The following is a 16,642-nucleotide window of genomic DNA, read 5'->3' as shown; positions in this document are numbered from 1 at the left end:
CCCGCGCGCGCCTCCGCGATGCCTGTGTCGGGGGGATTGGGTGCGCCTGGCCCTGTCCGAGCCTTGTAGAGACCGGCCCCTCCTCCTGCGCCAACCCCACCCACCGGCCTCTCCTCTCCACTGCGCTCCATCACTGAGCGCTCTCCACCTGGTCTGCGATTCTTCCGCCCCTCGCTCCAACCACCTCTCACACGGCCTGGGCGCTCTGGCCGAGCGGGCGGCAAGCTGGGGGGATGCGCTCCGTCAAGGCTCTACAGAATTCGCTGAGCAGGGCCGGCAGTCACTGCCGGCGGGGAGGCTGGGGTCACCTGAGCCAGAACCCTCTCCTTGGCTGGGGCGCCCGGCACCACCTCAGCGAGGCCGCGGCGCAGGGCAGGGAGACGCCGCACAGCCTCCAGACGCAGCACCAGGACCAGTAAGACTCGCGGGACAGGGGCAAGGGACAGGCTCGCTCCCACTCCCACTGCGGCTCCCGCTAGCTTCCGAGTCCTATTCCCATCTCCCTTCTCCTCTCCTCGCTTACTGGCCTGCGATGCCTTTTCCTTTAGATTTGGGGCTTTGGGTCCGCCACGCTCGGGCGGTAACGCGCCGTCCGCCCGGGAGGGCTTTTGGGCAGGTCGGCGCTCGGGATGGTGCCTATCCAAGGTGCGTACTTAATTGGGAATGCTGGTGGGCGCGGAGTGTTGCTTGGTGCACGTGTCTGAGTGCAGTGTGAGCACTGCCCATCCTCACCCTCCTTTTCCCCCTGATCCTCGTGTGTATTTTCGGGGATGCGTGGGTGTGGAACAGCCTGCCTCGTGTCCTGGTGTACTTGGATCTGTGTGTGGCCTGTCTGTGTTTCGGCATGTAATGTGTGATGCTCAAGTGTTATTGGTACGCAGATACGTGCGTGTGTCCTCTGGGTATGTGTTGTGTGCGTCATCAGGACTCCCTAATCTAGAATAAGGGTGGTTCTCCGATTGGTTTTTGAAGGAGGAAAATCTGTAATGGAGGGGAAGAGCATAAGACGCAGATCTCCCAAACCAGATCCAGCAGCATTAAACGTGCTGCTGAGGCGGCTCCCTGATTTAAGGTGTTTCCTTCCTTTGGTCTCTCATTCAGCCCTCGAGGCTGAACCTCGCTCCCCCACAACCCGGGAACATTTGGTGGATGAGCCTCTTGTCTTCCGCACGCAGAAACAGACTGAGCAGGAAATTTTGTCATCCCCAGAAGCCAACACAGACACTATGCAGGTAGCCCATGCTCTTTTATAGCAAAAATAAGAAATGAACCAACTTCCCTGTCATTGACATCTATTGATGGCAATCATAAAGACATGCACACTATAATTAAAGGAACCAGACAGACCACTCTGTCCTCTACCTCGCCACCACTGGATTTCCTGTCCTGGACTGTCAGTTGAATTCTCCAGGCCAGAATACTGGAGTGGGTAGCCATTCCCTTCTCCAGGGGGTCTTCCCAACCCAGGGATCAAACTCAGGTCTCCCACTTTGCAGGCAGATTCTTTACCGTCTGATCCACCCAGGAAGCCCCCTGTCTTGGACAGGTAACATGCAATAAGCTTTATCTATTTACCCTTGATGGCTCAGTGGTGAAGAATCCACCAGCCAGTGCAGGAGACTCCGGTTCTGTCCCTGGGTGGGGAAGATCCCCTGGAGAAGGAAATGCAACCCACTCCAATATTGTTGCCTGGGAAATTCCATGGACAGGCGAGCCTGCCTGGCTACAGTCCATGGAGTTGCAAAAGAGTCAGACAAGAGTTAGCAACTAAACAATTTATTATTGGTAAGAATTGTTACTATGCTATACATCAGCCTCTTTTCAAGGAGACACAGAATGTTTAAACTGTAAAGAATAAACCTTCTGTCTCCCTGTCTACTCTCCATCCAAACTTTTCCCAAATAATCACCTTGAGAGAAACAGTTGTGGGATAGAGAAAAGGTTTAATCTCCCTCACCCTCACATTTTCTGTGGGATGGGGAGCAAGAGACATCCCTGGTTCCTGCACACACACACCTCCTTCCTTATCCTGTGGCTCAGGTAATAGAAGTGGTGTGTGTGTGTTTAACTGGAGTATTTGATTTACAGTTGGAAGTGTTCTTAGGAAACTTGATTCTCCTACCTATTGCTGCCTGTGCGCCCAGAGACTTCTTGGTAAAGGCCTTGGACTGACCCTCCTTTGGGCAGGAGTTGAGGGCATGGAGGGGCATGGGCTCTGGGAAGGTGGCACCATGAGAGGAACATGTTCTTGGTGGAGAAGGAGGGCAGCCAAGAGGAAAAGCCCTGTAATTCAGGTTATTGTTTTGTTTTTTAATATTTAGCTTTATTTCTGATTATTAAAGAAAAACAAGGTAAATATAGTATCAAGGAAAAAATTAAGGTCCCAATATTAGAGGTAACCATATATCTGTATTCAATATAAATCCATGATTTATATCCACATATATACTGTATGCTATATATGGATATATAAAAATTTAACAAAAGTAGGATCATAGTGTTCCTATTCTTTGATAGCCTATCTTTTCCATTTATAAACAGCTTTTAATCTGATTTAATGTGTGCATGCATGATATTGTCCTTTTAATGGCTGCTGTTTTGTCATTGTAAGATTCCGTTGTATTGAGATATCCTAATTTATTTAACCAATCTCCAGTTTGGTTACTACATATTCTTATGCAGTTGTTCAATTATGTCTTAGAGTAAATTCTTAGGAAATTTTGCTCCGCAGAGACATCTTTCATTGATATCTTGTACAACCTTCTAGAGATATTCTATGCAAATATCAACAAATATATGTTGGTATCTCTGGAAGGGGAACTAACATCCCGAATGCTGCCTGGCCCAGCCCTGTCTCCAAAAAAACCCAAGAAGACAAGACAGTAGAGCAGGGACGATTGTCAATAAGATGGTATGTTGTGTCATACCAGCAGCATAAGCAAAATCTAGGGGTCTGGGGAAGCCTTTACAGAGTTAATAACATTTGATATGGACCTTGTAGGATGAGCAGGATGAGCGGGTGAAGGAGGAGAAGGTCTTTCCATGCAGAAGTTTCAGTATACACAGCAAAGGCCAGGAATCCTGACAGTGCCTTAGCCCCTTTGGGGGCCCCGTATTCATTACCTGTACCATAATATATAGTAATACATACTATAATACCATAGTGTAAACGTAGTATAAACAGTGTTCTTCAGCTTGCTTCTTTTATTTAATATTACTCCTGGCATAACTGGAGTGTGGGGGCATGGTAGAAAGTAGGAAAGGAATGTTGGCAGGTTTTAAAGAACCTTTAATGCCATACCAAGAAATAGAACTTACTTTGTAGGTACTAGGGAGCTATCAAAGGTCTGATTAAAGAAATAATATTTGAGTGTTAGAAAGATAACTGTCACATTGTGAACAGTGGGTTGCAAGAGAATGTGTAATGGACAAACAAGGAGCCACTGAGCATCTACTTTGTGAAAGATAGTTTTTCATGGAATGTCGTTGAAATTAAACCTCACATTACCCATGTGAAATAGGTATTAAACCCTTCTTTTAGAGATGAGGAAGCAGGTTCAGCTGTATTAAATAACCTGACTTACTATCCATATTAAGATCACACAGCTATTATGAGGCAATACTTTCTACTTTCTGTACTTTCTACTACCCTATTCCAGCAGAGGGGGAGAGAAGAAAAGCGTGTGGATTTGATAGATTCATCCAGGTTTGGTTATGGGTGTAAGGTATGGGGATCCTCCAAATGATTCCACGTTTCCAGCTTGGCCCGTGGGTAAGTGGTAACACTGTTAATCCAAATGGGAAGCACAAGAGGAGGAGCAGAGGGAGGGAGACAGGCAAGATGACCTCAGACTTGGACATGCTGAGTTTGCAGTGCTATGGTACATCTAGAAATGCAATTATTTAGGAGGCAACTAGAAACATATGTCTGAAGTTTAGGAACAAAAGAAAGCTGGAGAACAGGACAAAGGTGAAGGTTAGAATTATAGGGATAGATCAGATGGTTCAGGGAGGAGGGTAGACCAAGGACGCCTCCCTGCTGATCAGCCCTTGTGCGAGCAGGAGGAGCAGGGGGCAGTTCTCAGGCTCCTGTCCCCCTCCCCATCTCTGCCTCCAAACAGTGACTCTTCAGAGAGTGGCATGCTGTCCCGTCTGGGTGACCTGCTCTTCTACACGGTTGCTGAGGGACAGGAACGAATCCCCATCCACAAGTTCACCACTGTAAGTTCCTCTCCACCTACTCAGGATACTAGTCCCTTAGGATCTCTGGAAACTGGGAAAAGGAAGGTAGGACAGGTACAAGGCAGCTAATGGGCGGCTTCATTATGAGGATGAAAAACAGCTGATGATAGCAGATAGCCTAGGCTGTCCCAGCTAGGGGACAGAAACCAGGGGTTTCTGGGGTTCAGAAACCAGCTGCCTTGATGAAAAAGGGCAGGAAACCCATGTTAGCCTTCAAAATTGTTATACTCCATCCTTTCTTAGTCTGAAAACCCATTTGTTCCACCTGTTGCAGTAGCTAGGGTTGAGTTCATTGTTATCTATTGTGGAAAATGATTAGGATTGGACTGTTGTCCTTGTAGTTGACCTTACCAGGCTTCTTTCCCCGGAAGGCGCTGAAGGCCACCGGACTGCAGACGTCAGATCCCCGGCTCCGGGACTGCATGAGCCTCATGCGCCGCATGGTTCGAGAGTCCAACAGTGGTGGCCTCTTGGACCGAGATCTTTTCCGAAAGTGAGGGCCCAGGAAACATGGGCACCCCCTCTCAAAACTGTTCTGGGGACACAGACTTTAACAGCCGGGAGGGATCCTAGGGATTCAAGTCAACCCCTCACTTAATGTTATTATTTACTGGTTACACAAGCAACACGTGAATATGCCTATACTTATATAAAAAATTCAAACAACAGAGAAATACATGTTCTCTTTTCCCTCTCTCCCCGATCCCAGTCCCTTTTTCCAGAAGTAAACAGATTAGTAGGTATCTTCTAGGTAATGTCCTATGCATATCCATATGCACATGTAAACATTTAAGATTTAAAATATAAAACTGACCTACTATACAGATTATTCATGTTTTTTTGTTCCTCCCATCCCAGGACATTATGTCTTGGAATATCTTTCCCTGTCATTACAGCCCCTCATTTTAGAGGCATAGAAACAAGACCCAGAAAGATCCAGTGATAGACCAAAGGGGACACAGCTGTTGGTCCCAAACCACGACCACTCACACTCACACGTTTTATTCCCAAGCCCCATGCCTCACATGAGTCACAGCCGTGTCTCTCCAGCCCTCTAACCCAGTCATGTCTGGGATCCAGGTGTGTGAGCAGCAACATTGTGTTACTGACTCAGGCCTTCCGGAAGAAGTTTGTCATTCCTGATTTTGAGGAGTTCACGAGCCACGTGGACCGCATCTTTGAGGATGCCAAAGAGCTCACTGGAGGCGAGGTGAGGGCCAGGGTGCTGGGCCAGGCATACTTTGCTTCTCGGGGATTTCCTGGCGCTGGAAACCCAACTGACAAGAGATGAGAAGCAGAACCTCTAAAAGTGGGGGACAGGGGCTTTATGTATTTTTACCTGTGATTTCTAGAGCAAGTGAGGGAATCTGATGTTTTTTTGGAGACAACTGACATAAGGGTTCAATAGAACTTTGAAAGAGACTATAGGGTTGTTGAGCCTAAGAAGAGAAAGGAAAGCTAACCCAGTATTCTCTTTGTATTAATACCTTTTATGCGCTTGACTGATATCTCTATAGGAGTGGGTCTGCAGAAGGGTAAGGCCTAGGACTTAAGGCTTCGGTGTCTCTAGGAACACCAGGAATGAGGGAACCCTCTTGTCCTGCAGAAGTCGGAATTTTAGCTCTTATCTAAAAGATTCTCCTGATCTGACCCTCAGCTCTGTTCCCCCCTCCATGTCCGTTTCTCCATTCTGTCTGTTTTCCCTACCCGCCCCTACCCAGGTGGCAGCCTACATCCCTCAGCTGGCCAAGTCAAACCCGGGCCTGTGGGGCGTCTCGCTGTGCACCGTGGATGGCCAGCGGTGAGGAGCGGGCGAGGGCGGGCGCGGGCGCCGGTGCAGGGCAGGGGCCAACCCGTCACGGCCCGTCTGCCCCCAGGCATTCCGTGGGCCACACGAAGGTCCCCTTCTGCCTGCAGTCCTGCGTGAAGCCCCTCACCTACGCCATCTCCATAAGCACCCTGGGCACGGACTACGTGCACAGGTTCGTGGGCAAGGAGCCCAGCGGCCTGCGCTACAACACGCTCTCCCTCAATGAGGAAGGTGAGCACCCCCTGGGCCCAGACCAGACTCACAGCTGCCCCTTCCTGTCCCAGCCCTCTCCCAAGGGCTTGTGCTGCTTTGCCCTTCCTTTTTTTCTCTTTGGCTGCAGTGGGTCCTCCCTGCTGTGCTGACTTTCCCCAGCGTGGCGGTGGGGCTGCTCCAGCTGCGGTGCGCTGTCCTCAGGGCGGTGGCTTCCCTTGCGGAGCACGGGCCCTGGGGCACCCCGTCTTCAGCAGCAGCAGCGCTCGGGCTCAGGAATTGCAGCGCACGGCCTTAGTTACCTTGTGACATGTGCAGTCTTCCTGAACTGGGGATCCAGCCCGTGCCCCCTGCATTGGTGGGGGGATTCTGTACCACTGGGCCACCAGGGAAGTCCTCTGGCCTTCCTGCCCAGCTCTGTCACGCCGTCCTCCCCAGCAAAGAACCCTTTCCCATCTACCCTGCAGAGTGGGCAGGCTGTAAAGGTTTCACTCAGGGGCTGATAAGACTCTGGGTGGTTTGTGCTTCCCCAGGAATCCCCCATAACCCCATGGTCAATGCTGGCGCCATTGTCGTGAGCTCCCTGATCAAGGTCAGTGCTGCCTGGGCTTCTGGAAGGCACTGCTCTCTAGCTGTCCTTTATATCTGCCTGTCTCTCCAGGGAGACTGGTGGGGCCTTGCTTCCTTTGAGGGTGCCCAGGGGGCAGTGAAGACACAGCAGGGACTCATAAATTATGCCGAGGACATTAGTAAGAGGAACTGTATCCCTGCCCCCACCCCTGAGTCTGGAGCCCAGAGCTTCCTGGCCCAGAGAGAAGACAGCAGGTCCTGACCCCAGCCTAGGACCACGGGCCAAATGCCAGACACAAGGGGAGGACAGCTCTTCTGGGTACTGATTGGCCACTTCTGGGTGAGGGACACAAGGAAAGAAGGGTGAATGGCCAGACCAGGGCAGCTATTCACGTCACCTGGAGCTGTGAGCTGGCCTTGAGCAAGGATGTCAGGCCAGCCTGTCAGCTGTAGGCCTCCCAGGGCTTGAGCAAGAACCTGAGAGCAGCGTGGGCAGCAACAATCCAGAGCCAATCACAGCCCCTCCCGAGGAAGGTGGTGTTAGGAGCCCTCCCCCAGGGACCCGGGTGTCAGAGTTCCTGCTGTGTTGACACTGTAGTTGACACAGACAGGAAGCAATTGGAGGTTTGGGGCGGGGACCAGGCTCTCCCCTTGCTCTGGGATCACTCTGTCTACAACCCTGTATCTGGGACCTGCCCCATCCCGTTCCCATCTAAACAGGCCCTAGTGACATGACCCTCAGCTAAAATCTTTCACTTTACTTCAATTATCAATACAGTTTATACAGTTGAGAATTACAGTGTTTGCCGCACACACCCTCCTCCCTTTCCCATCACTCACTCCAGCCTTGGAGATGGCTGTGGGCGTCAGGGATAGGAGAGTAAGGCTCCAGCAGGGGCATAAGCAATGAGGATGGGGCGCAGGAGGAGGGGCGGGGCTTGGGGACGGGATGGGAAGCAGGAACATGGAACTGGCAGTGAGGGATGAGGACTGGCGTTGAGAATGGAGATGGGAGTGAAACTCAGGGACGGGTGAGGCCCGCAGATGGGGTGAAAGTACCTGGGCTCATTACTTGATCATAAACTCTAAATGGTTTTTAAAATCACTACGTAGACATGGATACAGAAACTCTCAGTTTGAAAAAAAAAGCCATTGTACAACGCAACACATGCTGAGTAGCAAAACCAGTCTAACAGTTTGTCTCCGCTAGGTCCTTCTGGGCTGCCCTGTCAGCCTCCTAGGCTTAGAACACTGACAGCTCTTTTCATTGCCTTGCAGATGGACTGTAACATAGCAGAAAAGTTTGACTTTGTAAGTTCCCTCGCTGCTCAGCCCCTGGCTGCTCTTCTCCGTGGCAAGGTGTCCATTCCAGCTGCCCCAGTGCCTGGCTTTAACCCCACTTTGATGGTGCACCAGCCGGTACTGGAAGCCTTATTTCCAGAAGTGTGGGCATCTGGTGTCAGGGAGGAAGAAGCCCTTCAGACTCCCTGTTGGGATAAGGCCTGAGGCTCCCAGAAGCCTGTGTGTGTTCACTAGGGGTCCTCATGCATGTGGTGCCTCCCATGCGCCCTCTTCTCTTCCAGGTCTTGCAATATCTGAACAAAATGGCTGGGAATGAATACATGGGTTTCAGCAATGCCACGTAAGGCCCTGTCCACAGGACTGGCTAAATGTGTGTGGGGGTGTTCTGAGTGTGTTCCCCCACCTGCTGGGGGGCGCCGTGGGGGGACATGGTGAATCAAGGAGGAGGACAGAGAGAATGTTAGGAGGAAGGGATCCCAGGGGAACTCTGACCTCCCAGCTTCCTGCCTGCCCCATCCTCGACGTTTGTTTGCTTTGTAAAAGAATTTGTTCCATTTCTGTTTAGTACTTAATGTGAAAGACAGCGTGAGAGTCTGCACCTGGGCCCTTTCTTGCCAAGCTTCACGAGGCCCAAAACGCCGTTTTCCGAGGCTAGGTGACCACACCATGGCGTTTGGTTGTGTTTTTCCCCATAACGCTGGGCCCGGCGCTGGCGTAGGCTCAGACACTTCCTCCAGTGCCGCTGGGAGAATCTGTGAAAGGGCTGACTTAGCTTGACGTGTGCCATCTAGTTTTCTCGCTCAGGGAAGGTATTTTCCCCCTTCTCCTCACACCCATCTTTCAAATGTCAACTACTAAACTGGGCGTCTGCTTCAGATTCCAGTCAGAGAAGGAAACGGGGGATCGCAATTATGCCATCGGGTATTATCTGAAGGAAAAGAAGGTAACCGGGAGAGGCGGGAGAGCAGGCCCCTGGGGACCCTGCGGCCGGTGGTAGGGCAGCGTGACGGGGACTGCTGATGGCTCCCTCCTCTCCTTCCTCGCAGTGCTTTCCTAAAGGGGTGGACATGATGGCTGCCCTTGATCTCTACTTCCAGGTGAGCAAACGCCGCCACTCCGCCCAAGGCCGAGGGAATACGACAGACCGCCTTCCTTCCTGTGACCCCCGAGATGGTCACCAGGGGTGCCGGGGTCCTTCAGAAACACCAGGGCAGTCTGTTGAGGGGTCAGGGTGTCAGGAACGCCGCTCCACACCTCAGCTCCGCCCCGTCCCCACAGCTGTGCTCCGTGGAGGTGACCTGCGAATCGGGCAGCGTCATGGCGGCCACCCTGGCCAATGGCGGCATCTGCCCCATCACCGGGGAGAGCGTGCTAAGCGCCGAAGCCGTCCGCAACACCCTCAGCCTCATGCACTCCTGCGGCATGTACGACTTCTCGGGCCAGTTTGCCTTCCACGTGAGTGCGTCTGGCCCTGCCATCCATTCGTCACGGGCCCAGAGCCAAGGAGAGGCGCTGAGTCTGAAGGTGGAGAGGTGGCCCTGTCTTCCTGCCTCTCACTAACCTCCAGCCGGGCAATTCAGGCCGAGAACCCTCAGGGGACTTTGCCAAACACAGCAGGCCCCTCAAACACTTGAACGCAGGCGGGTACAATTTCAGAAGCACTCCTCTGCCGCCCTTCACATGGCTGCAGACTCTTCAGGTCTCATGCAGGCGGTCACTTCCAGAGAGGCTTTTCTGACCACCCACTTCTCTGCTGGATACATCCCTCCCTCCCACTTCATCCTCAGTCACAGCACCCTGCTCTTTTTCCAGTGTTATCCTAAGTTGTGATTATTTTTGCCTTTGTCTACCTGTTTATTTTTATTTTTGTCTACCTGTTTATTGTCTACCTCCTACCACCAGAATGTAAGTTAACTGACAGGCTTTGTCCTAGCTCTAAGACAGCTTCAGGCACAGAGTAGATAGGTTCCTTACTGAAGCCACAAATTTAAGAGGGCGGGGGAGGACAGGCATAAGAAAAGGTACTTGACAAGCCAACAGTTTGAGATGGGCGTGGCCTTGCCCATGCAGTCATTTGGGATTGGCTAACTTGTTAACCCGGAGTTGGGGCATCTCTGGTTCATCCTCAGTTCCAACTTTGTCCCTAAGGTGGGCCTGCCGGCCAAATCAGCTGTGTCAGGAGCCGTCCTCCTGGTGGTGCCCAACGTCATGGGCATGATGTGTCTGTCACCTCCACTGGACAAGCTGGGGAACAGCTACAGGGGGGTCAACTTCTGCCAAGTAAGTTACTTTGCATATAGTACTTCCTATTTTTGAATGAGAAAATAAAGCAATTTTGATCTCCTCCTAAGTGCAGGGAGGGAGTAAACAGTCTCCTTGCCTTACAATTCTAGAGGTTGGTGTCTCTCTTCAATTTCCACAACTACGATAACCTGAGGCACTGCGCTCGAAAATTAGACCCACGGCGCGAAGGGGGAGAAGTCCGGGTAAGGAAGACCCTGGGAGGGGGGGACTCATAAGATTGTTTCAGAGAACATTATGTAACACTTCAGTAAAACCCTAGGCTAAGCTAACCCCTAAGGCTAACCCGTGAGGGAGGCTGACTGGGAAGAGCTGGGCATGGGTGGGTTCAAAGTCACAGTTCATCTCAGGTGGGTCTGATTTGTTTTCCAGAACAAGACTGTGGTCAACCTGTTATTTGCTGCCTCTAGTGGAGATGTCTCAGCTCTTCGAAGGTACTTCTCTGACCAAATGAACACAAAAAAGTACTCCTAGTCAGAGATCTCATCAGCCGTCAACATAGCCAGATAGTTAAGTGCCTCAGCCTCACAGTCAGACTGAATGGTCAGAGGCTGTATTTAAAGGAGGTTTTCTCTTTACAGTGACTGCCATGTGATAAGAACTTAATTAATGGTAGTCACTGTTGTGATTAATCTGGGTGATAAAAGCAGAGTCCGAGGAGGTCGGTAAGGACCTTGCCTCAAATGGACTACCAGCGTCAATGAGTCTGTCCTGGGCACCTCCTACAGGTAGGCAGTGATGTTCCCGCAACCATCACACGCCCACCTGACAGGAGCTGGCAGTCTCATCAGATGGACAACACAGACTGTGCAGAGTCCGCAGATCTCGTCCTAAGCTCTGTCTTGCTTCTTCTGGAACTCATCCAGTCTGACCCCACTTGAGAAAGGCCACCACTGACTCCGGGCTGATCTGGGCAACGCCAGCTACTTTCTACTCCCCTTTAGGTTTGCCTTGTCGGCCATGGATATGGAGCAGAAAGACTATGACTCCCGCACCGCCCTGCACGTTGCTGCTGCTGAAGGTATCTGAAGGTTAAAAATAAGAGGGGAAGCAGATCCCAAGACCTTTCTTTTCTACCAAGAGTACCCCCATTACGTGTGCCCTCAAGGTTACAGAGGCAACAGCTAGTTTTGTCTGGGTGGCCCCCAGTGTGCAGGCTGTTACTGGGTGCTGCAGGGAGCAGAACTGGGAAGAAGCCTTCCCCCGCCCCTTCCAGTTCAGACTCCAGTGGAGTGTGGAGTGTCTGCATTCGTGCTAACACCAAAGCATTAGGATCTGTACCCTCTCGTGTTCCTTCTGCCCATGTTCCTAGGACACATTGAAGTTGTTAAATTCCTGATTGAGGCCTGCAAAGTGAATCCTTTTGTCAAGGACAGGTGAGTAGGGTTAAGCTAAAGTTGCAGGGGGGGGGGGGTTCAGAAAATGGGCGGCAACCTCCCCACCTCTGCGCTCCGGCCACCGGTCAGGCGGGTAACCGGGGCGGTCTCGGTTCCTCTCAGGTGGGGCAACACCCCCCTGGACGATGCGGTGCAGTTCAACCACCTGGAGGTGGCGAGACTGCTGCAAGACTACCAGGAGTCTTACACACCGTCTGAGACCTGGGCCGAGGCTGCAGCGGAGGCCCTGTCCAAAGAGAACTTAGAGAGCATGGTGTGAGCATGGGGCATGCATGGTCCCTGCCCAAGAAAAAGCACGAGCTGGCCACACACTTAACATATAACCACCAAACATGCTACGGAGGGTCGCACGGCTTCAGTGGAGACCAGGACTAAGGCCAGTGCTTTTTGTGAAAGAGCTGAAATACCCCGTTCCCTTGGCAGAAAAAGGATAGAGAAGTGCCTTTTGTGGACCCCTGCAGTAGAGCTACCTGCAAAGACTGTGGGCTTCCTCTAAGTACAGACTAATGGCTTAGCCCACTGCAGATCATCCCAGGTCTTCACGCAGGTCCCCTCTTCTCTCCGAAGAAGCCATTCTGAGAGAGTGTCCAGCGGGGGGCTCTAGCCACCCTACACGTGTGTATATACACAGAGGAAGAGGGGGCTATGTACCGGGCTTTGGTAGTCTGGAGACTTCCCCCTTGGCCAGAAGTGCTGCTGCTGCTAATAGCAATTTTATAGACAGAGGAAGTATTTTGTGCTCAAATAAACTTTAATCACACAAATTATTTTTGCCAGACCCAGTCCTCTTTCTCCCCTAGGGCCACCCAGCTGCATCACCATCATAAAGGTATTGTAGAGTAAGATGGAACCACAGGGTCAGACAGAGCCCAAAGAATACATATTTCACATACATACTCACCCCACTAGGTTTTCCTCAATCCCAAATACTGCTTTAGATTAAGTGTATTCCGCTGCCAAGTGGGGGCAACTGCTTGGGTCTGAACAAACCCCCAAGTGAATTGTGTAACACCTCAGGCCTCCTTCCTTGCTCTGGAAGTCAAAACTGTGGCTGAAATGAAGATGGACTGCCTGGAGAAAAAAGTTTCTAGCACTAATTCCCTCAATATCCCCCATGTGTCTCTTCCCCTTTGGTCATGATTGTAACTGGTCCAGTGATTGCAACAGATGACCAGGTTATCAGAGGTCTGCGATTGAGGCAGATGGACTCAGGGTGAGGAGCCCTGCAGCTGTGTGAGGCTGAGTCTTAACACTGAGGCATCAGGGAAGGAGGGCTCTGTTCTCATCCTGACACGGTCAGTAAAGCACTTCCCGAGGGAGCCAGAGCCCAAACTCTACATGCTATACAGAAAGGGCCAAGTCACTCACGGTGCCACTCCTCCAGCCAGAGGTAGAAAGGATTTACTCTGGGAAAATTTAGGTAGAGCCCCCAAAACAAACGAGTTACATGTGGGCAGAGGGAGGGAGAGGTAGTGCAGTGACGAAATTCAAACAAAGCTGAAGGGTAAGACCCCCCCGGACTGAATACAGTCTGAGAAAGACCGGGACACAGGGAGGCAGAGTGAGTGAAGGATGCAAGTCAGAGAAAGTACATTCATAGTAGCCTAGGAAACTGGCAGTAGTTTGGGGGAGGGGAGAGCGGGGCCATATGCCTAGCTTTCACAAAGTAGGAGAAAGGAAGATGACAAATATTGCACAGAGGACCCGTCACTGAATTTTGGGAGCCAGCGGTTTCTTCGGGCACAGTTAAAAGGTTTCAGACACTTAGAGCAGGAGGCAGGCCAAGAGAGTGATTAGGGACTCCAGTCATGGACATACTAGAGGCCTTCAGGCACCTCAAGCCCTGAATGGGTCAGCAGCTCTCCATCCCAAAGGGCAAAGGCAGGCACCACTGGACCCCGGAAATCTGTCTGTAGTGTGTGGACCACAGCAATCCGGCTCACATCCACCAGGCTCAGCTTCTGGGCCTCATACTCCAGCAGCAGCCCCACCTTCTCTGGCTGCCCCATGCCCTCAACTGGGGCTTTCTCGTTGGCCAACATGGTGTGCCACTTGCGCTGAGCATAGGTGAACACCCAGGAACGATCGTCAACACCGATGCAGCTATCGCGAGACATGTCCACATCTGCCACTCCTATCCGGAACTGCTGGGAGCGCTTCACTGTCACCTCCCAGTAATGCCTGCCGCTGGTGACAGCTGTGTCTGCCAGCACAACTGCCCACTCCCGGAAGCGCTCCACGTTAAGGGCCAATTTCGTGGGCTCCAATCCCACCATGCCGTATTTGACACCTGTGTCACCTTTGAAGAGTAACAGGCTGCTGTGGGCTGTCTTTTCTTCCAATTTGAAACTGATGCCTGCGGGCAGAGCAAAAAGACTGGATGGTGACGTGAGCTAGAACTCTAGAACGGATACAAGCCGATGTCTAACAGGCAGACAAACCACGAGGAAACACGTTAGAGTCAGAATGTCGAACGGACAAGAGAGCGGGGGCGCTTTAGTAGGGGCAGCCCGAGAAGCCGAAAAACTCAGACTGGAGAAACCGTGTAATTTAAAGAAACCAGAGAGTGTCCCGCGTTTGCAACGCAGGTGGAGGACGGGAATGAGTCGAAGGGGCTGGGGCTGCTTCTCCCGCGGGCTCCAGGAATATCAGACGGAAACTATTTTGGACGTAAAAGAGAGTAAAAGGATAGAATCCTACCTCTGCGGGCTTCCGCGGCGGCAACCCCCAATCGTTTGGCTCCCCTGCGGCACAGGCACAACGAACGTGCAAAGGGGAGCGCCATCTTGTGCCGCGGATGAACAGGGCACGCCCCCAGCTGAGACCCCGCTCCACCTGCCCGCCTGCGGCCCTCGCACGTGGCGCCCGAGAGCGCGCCGCGCCGTGTGATGACGTAGGGAGCCGCCATCTTAATGAGCTCTGTTTCTGTTACCTCGGGGGTTGGTTCATCGGATTTTTTGCGGAGAGGAATGCTGTTCTTATTTTAAATAAATAGGACGTTTAGAAAGTGTAACAAGATGGTTATAAGTACAGATTCTAGAATTAAACAATGATTGGGTTCGAGCCCGCCACCTGTGTGGTTGTTGTTAAGTCGCTCCGTCGTGTCCGACTCTGTGACCCCATGGACCGCAGCACGCCAGGCCTCCCTGCCCATCACCAACTCAGACAGCTTGCTCAAACTGATGTCCATCGAGTATGTGATGTCATCCAACCCTCTCATCCTCTGCCGTCCCCTTCTCCTCTTGCCTTCAATCTTTCCCAGCATCAGGGTCTTTTCAAATGAGTCAGTTCTTCACATCAGGTGGCCAAAGTATTGGAGCTTCAGCTTCAGCATCAGTCCTTCCAATTAATATTCAGGACTGATTTCCTTTAGGATTGACTGGTTGGATCTCCTCGCAGTCCACGGGACCCTCAAAAGTCTTCTCCAACACCACAGTTCCAAACCACTTAATTTTTCTGTGCCATAATAGTCTCATTGGAAAAAAAAAAAAAGGCTAGCTGTCAGCCATAGTAAAAAAGTTAAGTGAGAGAATACCCTAGAGTACATCTTGACAAATAACAACCACTGTGTACTTGGCGGTTGTTAACAATAAATACTAATAAATGTTGGTTTTGTGTTTTCAGGGCTGGCAAGGGAAGCTTTAACTCCATATTTGGTTTTCTCAGCTTACCCCAAAATATCACTATTTTGGTTCAGAATGGATCAGTTAAGTGGGTGATTATGGAGGGCCTACATTTTGAACGTTTTTATTTGCTTGAGTCTCTATATCCCTGCTTTCTAGGATTATAAAGGCTCTTCTCAACACTCTACTGGCCACCCAAATAACATCCCATTGATGCTGACCAGGGTTCTGTGGGGCTCCCAGGCACAGAGGCCTTTTTGTCCCCATTTCTTGTAAACATGACTCCAGCTTCCATGACTTGAGTTCCAAAGGGCAGACCAGCCACAAAACCACCTGAGGCAAGATTAAAGGGACTGGAGAAGCTCATCAAGATTAGGAGACTGGTTGCTAAAACCAGCACACACCCTATTACTGTCAACAACCCCACTCTTTTGAAACTTTGCAAAGACAGAAGCATGTGCAACTTACTGCCTTGATTCTTATCACATACACTTGCCTAACTATATAACCTCTTCCTACACACTGGAGGGCTAGGGGGAAAGGGGAGTGGGACAGTTCTTGAGGCATTAGCCTACTGCAGTCCCCCTTTGCCTGGCAAAGAAATAAAACCACTCTTCTCCATAACTCCAGCTCCCTATTTTTGTTTGGCATTAGCACACAGACAGCCAAGATTCTGGCATCACCATCTTCCTCCTATTCCCCCGCAAAAGGGATTTCAGATCTTTCAGCGTCTAATTTACCAAAAATTATTCTCTTATTCCAGAGTTCCAACTACTGGGCCTGTGGCGATGTCCCTAGTTCAGGCCACTGTCATCCTTGACCTGAACGGGGACTTTCTTGTTTTAAATGTAATATGGCCGCCTCTAAGTTGGTCTCCCAACTTCCCGCTGGGACTCCCAACTGTCCTCCAGTGTCCACGCTACAGTCAGAGTGAATTTTTAAAGTTCTGTTCACTTGGTTCTGGCTGTGCTGGGTTGTCACTGCTGTGTGGGCTTTCCTCTGCTTGCTGTGAGCAGGGGCTGCTCTGTGGTCCCCGTGCCACGGTTCCTCACTGCGGCGGCTTCTCTCGTGGAGGGGGTTTCCGTTATTGCAGCTCAAGGCCTCTAGAGCACAGGGTCAGTAGCTGTGGTGCTCAGGCTTAGCTGCTCCGCGACACGTGGCCCTTCCCGGATCGGGGACCAAACCCG

The 16,642-nt window shown here is 51.3% G+C and overlaps 2 protein-coding genes across 3 annotated transcripts; one reads left to right on the top strand and one right to left on the bottom strand.

The window, feature by feature from the left end:
* Nucleotides 1-12,599, top strand: GLS2 (glutaminase 2). 2 transcript variants are annotated; one of them, XM_043447070.1, is made up of 18 exons: nt 1-645; nt 4,122-4,221; nt 4,614-4,735; nt 5,323-5,452; nt 5,964-6,043; nt 6,120-6,283; nt 6,796-6,854; nt 8,111-8,143; nt 8,416-8,474; nt 9,011-9,077; nt 9,181-9,231; nt 9,413-9,589; nt 10,283-10,414; nt 10,528-10,620; nt 10,808-10,869; nt 11,380-11,456; nt 11,748-11,811; nt 11,935-12,599. In XM_043447070.1, the coding sequence occupies exons 1-18, from the start codon at nt 533-535 to the stop codon at nt 12,089-12,091; spliced, it is 1,740 nt and encodes a 579-aa protein (XP_043303005.1). In that variant the 5' UTR covers nt 1-532; the 3' UTR covers nt 12,092-12,599. The 2 variants fall into 2 exon arrangements, with proteins under 2 accessions (XP_043303005.1, XP_043303004.1); XM_043447069.1 differs by having other exon boundaries at nt 16-415.
* On the bottom strand, nt 12,563-14,862 carry SPRYD4 (SPRY domain containing 4). The gene is made up of 2 exons (XM_043447071.1): nt 14,533-14,862; nt 12,563-14,188 (listed from the first exon to the last, which is right to left on the bottom strand). Exons 1-2 carry the CDS (start codon nt 14,738-14,740, stop codon nt 13,650-13,652), a joined length of 747 nt encoding a protein of 248 aa, XP_043303006.1. The 5' UTR covers nt 14,741-14,862; the 3' UTR covers nt 12,563-13,649.
* Nucleotides 14,863-16,642: the final 1,780 nt, after the last annotated feature.

This window comes from Cervus canadensis, chromosome 25 (assembly GCF_019320065.1).
Source record: "Cervus canadensis isolate Bull #8, Minnesota chromosome 25, ASM1932006v1, whole genome shotgun sequence".
NCBI lineage: Eukaryota > Metazoa > Chordata > Mammalia > Artiodactyla > Cervidae > Cervus > Cervus canadensis.
The sequence above is the reverse complement of the archived record's forward strand: the minus strand, read 5'-3'. Positions and strand labels throughout refer to the sequence as shown.

Coding starts and splice junctions, on each gene's coding strand:
- GLS2 (XM_043447069.1), top strand. CDS start 234: ATGCGCTCCGTCAAGGCTCTACAGAATTCGCTGAGCAGGGCCGGCAGT. Junction 4,222..4,613: donor CCATCCACAAGTTCACCACT/GTAAGTTCCTCT, acceptor TTTCCCCGGAAG/GCGCTGAAGGCCACCGGACT. Junction 10,870..11,379: donor GATGTCTCAGCTCTTCGAAG/GTACTTCTCTGA, acceptor ACTCCCCTTTAG/GTTTGCCTTGTCGGCCATGG.
- SPRYD4 (XM_043447071.1), bottom strand. CDS start 14,740: ATGGCGGCTCCCTACGTCATCACACGGCGCGGCGCGCTCTCGGGCGCC. Junction 14,189..14,532: donor CGCCGCGGAAGCCCGCAGAG/GTAGGATTCTAT, acceptor CTCTGCCCGCAG/GCATCAGTTTCAAATTGGAA.